Below are 7418 nucleotides of genomic sequence, written 5' to 3'. Positions count from 1 at the left end.
AAGAGGCTAAAGAGCTCATCTCAAACCTCTGAAGAACAGAACTAAATTTCCCTTGGTGTTTCACGACTGAGGTAACAGAAAACTGCCAACTTCTAAATCAAAAGCCTAAGAAGGTCATGCCTAAGGAACAGAAATAAATCAGAGGTCGATTGAGTCTAATTAAAGCGGCTGCTCAGCCCTGACTCAGCTCAATCCTTAACTGGATTGAAGAAATCAATCTGCTTCTGCTTACCAGAAGAAAGCTCAAATCTTGTCTAGAGAGAAAAATTATGGCACTGCAGCTTTCTAGTTTCTTTTATATGTAGTGCCCAGCATATGTAGTGTCCAAATTATAATCAAAATTTATAAGACATGCAAAAAGCCAGGAAATTGTGACAATCAAGAGAAAAAAAAACTCAGAAATATAAGCAGACACACAAATGATCCAGTTAGTAGGCAAAGATTTTAAAATAACTATGACAAGTATGGGAGACAAAATGAATTGGATCATAGGCACAACTGACTAGAAGGGTCTTGTTTTCATAAAACTAGGGCCTGTACTAGACTATAAAGGCAAAGAAGAAAAAGGTGGAGAAGAAAAGGGAGATATTCAGGATGAAGAATCAATTAAAACTGAGTCAAGACTGTATTATATGTAAGGAAATAAAGAAGTCTATGATAAAATCCAGGTTTCTAGCTTAAAAAATTGGTTTACTGGTCCTCCTCCGAAAAACAGAAGGCATTACATTAGCACGCATATCCAAACTTCTGTTTATTTTGGAAGGGGTAGGTCTACATACTGAAGGTTTATACATCTAAGCTATAAATATACCTACATAATTCTTATCTGTAAATAAGATATCTTGAAATGTTTGCCTGAAGGAACTCTTTATTTAATAGAAGAAACTGGTAATATAAATTCTATACCCATCCAAATATCTTATTAAAAATAACTCTATGCTCAAAGATTACAAGAGCAAACTACTAAAAACATAAAGAGAACCCTAAAAATGAATATGATTATAGGAAAAATATCCAACAGAAATTTTATTATCTTTCTACTGGGACTAGACCCTTTACATAATCAACTGGAGACCACATCTTTAAATCTAGTTAAGAAATATACTGAAGAATGATACCAAAATACATCACCAAAGGAAATTAAAACCATTTTTCCATTCTATTTCATAGGTATTTCACATCTACTAATCAAACAATTCAAAAAGGAGATCAATTAAAAAATGATAGTGTACCGTGAGAAACAGAATTCTAATTGTTTCTTCAAACACTCTTTTAGTTCTTCTGTAGAAATTGCTGAGTTGCTTTCTCCTGATGGTAGAAAACAAGAGGGGAAAAGTTAATACCTAATTACCATAGGTAGTAAACTTTACATATTGTTTTCAGAGTAAGCCACAAAGTATGCACAAATTAAAATCACCAGAAAACTGTATTTTTATTCTTTTTAGAATTCAGATACACAAGGTCTACCTTTTAACCTATCTATTCTTCTTTCTTTAGACAGATTTCATATCAGTTTTTTTTTTTTTTTTTTTTTGCGGTACGTGGGCCTCTCACTGTTGTGGCCTCTCCCATTGCAGAGCACAGGCTCCCAACCGCAGGCAGACTCTCAACCACTATGCCGCCAGGGAAGACCTCATATCAGTTTTTAAATTACATATTTTATCAAGTAATGAACAAATCATCGGTAATACTAAAAGCACCTAGATACCATATTGTAAAACATTACCCTAAATACTTTAAAAAATGTGATAACTACTTATTCCTTTAATGAAAACTCAAAGAACAAAAGTAATAGTGGGGCTTCCCTGGTGGGGCAGTGGTTGGAAGTCCACCTACCGATGCAGGGGACGCGGGTTCGTGCCCCGGTCTGCGGAGCAGCTGGGCCCGTGAGCCATGGCTGCTGAGCCTGCGCGTCCGGAGCCTGTGCTCCGCAATGGGAGAGGCCACAACAGTGAGAGGCCTGTGTACCGCAAAAAGAAAAAAAAGAAAAAAAAAGTAATAGTAATCTAGGGGCTTCCCTGGTGGCGCAGTGGTTAAGAATCCACCTGCCAATGCAGGGAACGTGGGTTTGAGCCCTGGTCCGGGAAGATCCCACATGCCGTGGAGCAACTAAGCCTGTGCACCACAACTACTGAGCCTGCGCTTTAGAGCCCGTGAGCCACAACTACTGAGCCCACAAGCCACAACTACTGAGCCCTCAAGCCACAACTACTGAGCCCGTGAGACACAACTACTGAAGCCTGCGCGCCTAGAACCTGTGCTCTGCAACAAGAGAAGCCACCACAGTGAGAAGCCCACATGCCGCAACTAGAGAAAGCCCACACACAGCAACGAAGACCCAACGCAGCCAAAAAAAACAAATAAAAATAAATAAATTTATATACATAAACAAAAGTAACAGTAATCTAAATTTGAAGACAGGAACTACACAAAGTGGGATATGTATTTGGCTCCACATCTGTACTATCAGTAGTAAATCTGATGTTAGTCACACTCCTTAAACTTCTATCTCTTAACAGACTTGTTGTTGCCAAGGGGGAGGTGGGGTAGGGGAGGGATGGATTGGGAGTCTGGGGTTAGTAGATGCAAACTATTATATAAAGAATGGATAAACAAGGTCCTACTGTATAGCACAGGGAACTATACTCAATATTCTGTGATAAAACATAATGGAAAAGAATATAAAAAAGAACTTGTGTGTGTGTATTACTGAATCCCTTTGCTGTACAGTAGAAATTAACACATTGTAAATCAACTATACTTCAATTAAAAAAAAACCCCACTATCTCTTAATACTCTTTTCATCGCTTAATTTTAGAGCACTATATTTTCCTGTAAAGATAAATTTTGTGCATGATTTTACCACTACTTTGTCTTACTACTCAAGATTCAAAATATTAGATATTAGATTAATTTCATTAAAAATGAAATAAGAAGCATTCTATTTCTATGTAGTATATGCAACCCTTCTAATACAAAATTCATCCACCCAAATGCTGGCTAAATGAATAATAACTTCATTTAAGCTTTCAGTGTTATTACAGCAAACTTTAAAAAATACCAATTGGTTGCCAATTCACTTAAACCAACTCTAAGTTCAAAGTAGCCAGTGGATAGGTATATTATAACAAGGAGGGAGCAAAACCTAACCACCTTAAATTATTATATGGAAATACCACCCCATTCTACTTCAGCAATCAACTTAGAAGCTGACCGACCTTAGAAATCTAATCCAGATATATATAATAAATAAATAAACTGAGAACAAACGTTTATATACCTTGACTAATGCCAGGGAACTAAGCAGTGACAGAGATGCCTACTCCCTATTACACTTATTTTCCAAAGAAACCCTTTAGAACTTAGAAAAATAAAGTTAGGTAATCAGGTTCTACAGTCTATCTTTAGTTTCTTTTAAATTTCGTTCATTTTAAGTCCAAGCAATTAATAATCCATGCTAATTAAATGGACGTGAAAAACAACATATCTTACAAGTTGAACTGTGGTAAAACTATGATATAACACAACCTTTTTCTCAAAATTAACCCCTGCAATCTCACATTTATAAATGCATTTCACATGACAAAAGTGATGAGAAAACTGACAGAACTTGCGTTGATCCCAACTAATAGATCAAGAAACTTGGACTCTGAAAGATTGTAATTTCGGTCTCTTTTTTAACTATATTGACTGTTTTTTCCTTTCATCTTTAATTTCACACTTTCCTTTAATAAGATCTTTAAAATAAACATTCTTTTTAAGTTACAATGTTCAGGTTTGGCCATTTGAAAACAGTATTTATAAAAGTCACCTAATATTTCATTAACATAAACTTATTTTCAAATAATAAAATAGACCAATCAATGCCATGTTTACTAGAACAATGATAAAGAGACTGGAGGGGGGAAAAGACTAGCATACTGCATTATCATTTTACCAATAAAACCATAAAGTTTACCAGAAACATCATATATTTGGTAACTCAGATCTTCTGGTCCCAAAATCATTCCATCAGTTGATTCTTCAATGCCTGTAGTAGTTCTTGTGGTTTCACAAGATGAATACATTACTTCATATTCCTTACACATATCATCTGCAAGTTCTCTATTACCTGTATTAAAGAAAACATACTGGAAGTGAATAGTTAATTCTTTAAAATCCTATCTTTAGGCACTCTGGGCACAACAAGATTTTAAAGAATTCTAGCAATTGGGAAAATATCCACAAGATTTTAAGTAAGAGTCCAAAGGAGGTAAGTTTGACCATTATGGATAAACTAAAATGATTAACAATAGCTTAAACTTACATAGTACTACCTATGTATAAGACAGCTTCATGTACTTTATTCACTTAATTCTCAGAAAAACCAATGCCCAAATTCATTGCTATTGTTAATGTTTTACAGATGAAGGCAAAAAGCATGGAGAGGTTAAGTCATTTGCCTAAGACCAAACAGTGAATAAGTAACACTGGCAATGATGGTAGATCAAAACTAATTTTAAAATACCATATTGTACATGAGTTAAATGCTGAACCCAAAGATACAGCTACTGTCTGAAATTAGTGACAATCCATTTGTACTGGAAATAAATGAGAATGGTATACAAATTATATGTTAAACATTTATAAATGTATTTTATCAAATAATCAAAGAATGTATTAAAAGTTCTATAAACTGATTTGGCTGTATGTTTAACCAAAATGTGATTCAATCTGATGAAATATTTATGACTTACCCTCAGGATGAGACCCTGATGTGGCTGCTGTTTCATGCCAAGAGCTTTCAGTTCCATGAGTTACTGGAGTGGCATCAGTATTTCCTGGAGGTATTTCTTGCCATACTTTGGCATTAGGATTTAAGCCAGTTCCTTTAGATGTTACCTGCTAAATATTAAAAGAATCCATTTGTTAATTTTAAAAGTCAGAGCAGGGCTTCCCTGGTGGCGCAGTGGTTGAGAGTCCGCCTGCCAATGCAGGGGACACGGGTTCGTGCCCCGGTCTGGGAAGATCTCATATGCCGCGGAGTGACTAGGCCCGTGAGCCGTGGCCGCTGAGCCTGTGCTCCGCAACGGGAGATGCCACAACAGTGAGAGGCCGGCGGACCGCAAAAAAAAAAAAAAAAAAAGAGTCAGTGCATTAAAATTATAAATTTAGACAAAACTTTTCCATTACTTAAATGTGAAGAAAATCCCCAATATTATGTAATCTAATAATAAATATTAAATAAACAATATTTTAAAGTTTTTGGCTCAATTTGAAAATATAAACCTTTTTAAGCAGATGAACTTGAAATGTTTATATGTAAAATTTAGCTACCTATACAATAAAAACATATTTTTATAAAATACTATTAATATAGAAATACTGCTTTACCCCCACCTACTTGCAAGTATTGTTAAATTTATTAAAACTATTCACATATCTTTGATGTTAGTGTGTGTCTGAGTACCTAGAACAAATTTTTGAGTTACCTACAGCAATTTTCCACAGTACATAATTTTTATTGCCATCTAAGCTGTGATAGTCTGAATGATTCTATAAGTGGAAATTTTTCCCCAAATCAAAAACCGCATTCTGCCTTATGTTACAATGCATTATTTCATTTGTCCTGAAAGTGTATTTTCTTTTTAAAAATTAATTAATTGATTATTTTTTGGCTGCATTGGGTCTTTGTTGTTGCCTTCAGACTTTCTCTAGTTGCAGCACGCGGGCTTCTCACTGAGGTGGTTTCTCGTTGAGGTGTCTTCTCTTGTTGTGGAGCACAGGCTCTAGGCATGCGGGCTCAGTAGTTGTGGCACGCGGGCTCTAGAGCGCAGGCTCAGTAGTTGTGGCGCACAGGCTTAGTCGCTCCACGGTATGTGGGATCTTACCACAACAGGGCTCGAACCTGTGTTCCCTGCATTGGCAGGCGGATTCCTAAACACTGCGCCACCAAGGAAGCCCAAAGGATTTGTTTTCTTTCTGCTGGATGACTGCACAGTAAGACTACCAATCTGGTATCACTTAAAATTTTCAACGTGGGTTTCTGGAGAAGTAGGGAATTTTAGCCCTACTTTACATCAAAGAGGATTTGTGGTTAGAATAAGACCCCTCCTTCCACCAACCCAGAGCCAAGGCTAAAGCTGACAAGTTTTCCTTTTCTCTGAGAAAGCTGTTTTTTCCCCTAGTTTATCTTTTGTCCTGTCTCTAAGCACTGTGATGAAAATCTAAGCTCTGGGCCACTAAGGATCAACAGATGCTTTAGGGGCAGGACCTAGGTTTAACACCTGCTTCTCTCTCTGGATTAGTACTTCCTGATTTTTTTGGTCTGAAGATTTCATTTGCTTTCTTACCAGCTTAAAGCTCTGCTTAAAACATAATTTATAAAAATTAACCAACTTCCCAGTTGTTTTTCAAAATCTCAAATTCATATTTCTTTAAAAGTACCAATACTGTCTTAAGAAAGCTAAATTGGGGAATTCCCTGGTGGTGCAGTGGTTGGGAATCCGCCTGCCAATGCAGGGGACACAGGTTCGAGCCCTGCTCCAGGAGGATCCCACGTGCCACGGAGCAACTAATAAGCCTGTGCACCACAGCTGCTAAGCCTGTGCTCTAGAGCCTGCGAGCCACAACTGCTGACGCACGGGCGCCTAGGGGCCATGCTCCGCAGCGGGAGAGGCCACCGCAGTGAGAGGGCCGCGCACCGCAACGAAGAGTGCCTCCTGCTCACTGCAACTAGAGAAAGCCCGCGTGCAGCAACGAAGGCCCAATGCAGCCCAAAATAAATAAATAAATAAGTATTTTTTTTAAAAAAAGCAAAATTGAAGAGAAATTCCAACAATTGAGAGGCAACTATGGTATAACAGACAAAGATCAAGTTTACTCTTTCACCCAGTAACTGTGCAATCACTGAACCCAGTTTCCTTATTTTAAAAAATATAATAGGACTTCCCTGGTGGTGCAGTGGTTAAGAATCCACCTGCCAATGCAGAGGACATGGGTTCAAGCTCTGGTCTGGGAAGATCCCACATGCTGCGGAGTAACTAAGCCTGTGAGCCACAACTACTGAGCCTGAGCTCTAGAGCTCTCAAGCCACAACTACTGAAACTGGCGCGCCTAGAGCCCACGTGCTCCGCAACAAGAGAAGCCCCAGCAATGAGAAGCCCGCGCACCACAGTGAAGAGTAGCCCCTGTTCACCACAACTAGAGAAAGCCCACGTGCAGCAACGAAGACCCAACACAGCCAAACAAAATAATAAATAAATAAATAAATAAAACCTTCATTGGGTAAAATAAGTAAACAAGCAACTTTTAAAAATATGTGTGTGTGTGTGTGTGTGTGTGTGTGTGTATAATGCCTATTCTACCAAAACTCCTTATAGTTTCTACACACCTTGGACACCTAACTTCATGTGTGTTGGTCACTACTTCCTCTTTCC

General features: G+C 37.7%; 1 protein-coding gene across 6 annotated transcripts in view; it reads right to left on the bottom strand.

Annotated features, from left to right (window-relative positions):
- The window catches only part of LARP4 (La ribonucleoprotein 4), a 62532-nt gene that overhangs the window by 40206 nt on the left and 14908 nt on the right, over positions 1-7418 (bottom strand). For 3 of the 6 annotated variants that reach the window (XM_007452297.1, XM_007452298.1, XM_007452299.1), the window contains exons 1-3: positions 4737-4878; positions 3959-4111; positions 1233-1308 (exon numbers count right to left, since the gene is read on the bottom strand). In XM_007452297.1, the coding sequence (XP_007452359.1) occupies positions 1233-1308; positions 3959-4088 (206 nt within the window). In that variant the 5' untranslated portion in view covers positions 4089-4111; positions 4737-4878. Of the gene's footprint in view, positions 1-1232; positions 1309-3958; positions 4112-4736; positions 4885-7418 lie in introns of those variants that run through there. The other 3 variants (XM_007452294.1, XM_007452296.1, XM_007452295.1) reach the window with 2 other exon arrangements.

The sequence above is a fragment of the Lipotes vexillifer genome, unplaced genomic scaffold (genome assembly GCF_000442215.2).
Source record: "Lipotes vexillifer unplaced genomic scaffold, Lipotes_vexillifer_v1.1 scaffold422, whole genome shotgun sequence".
NCBI lineage: Eukaryota > Metazoa > Chordata > Mammalia > Artiodactyla > Lipotidae > Lipotes > Lipotes vexillifer.
Note: the sequence above shows the minus strand (reverse complement) of the source record. Positions and strands in the feature narration are given on the sequence as shown.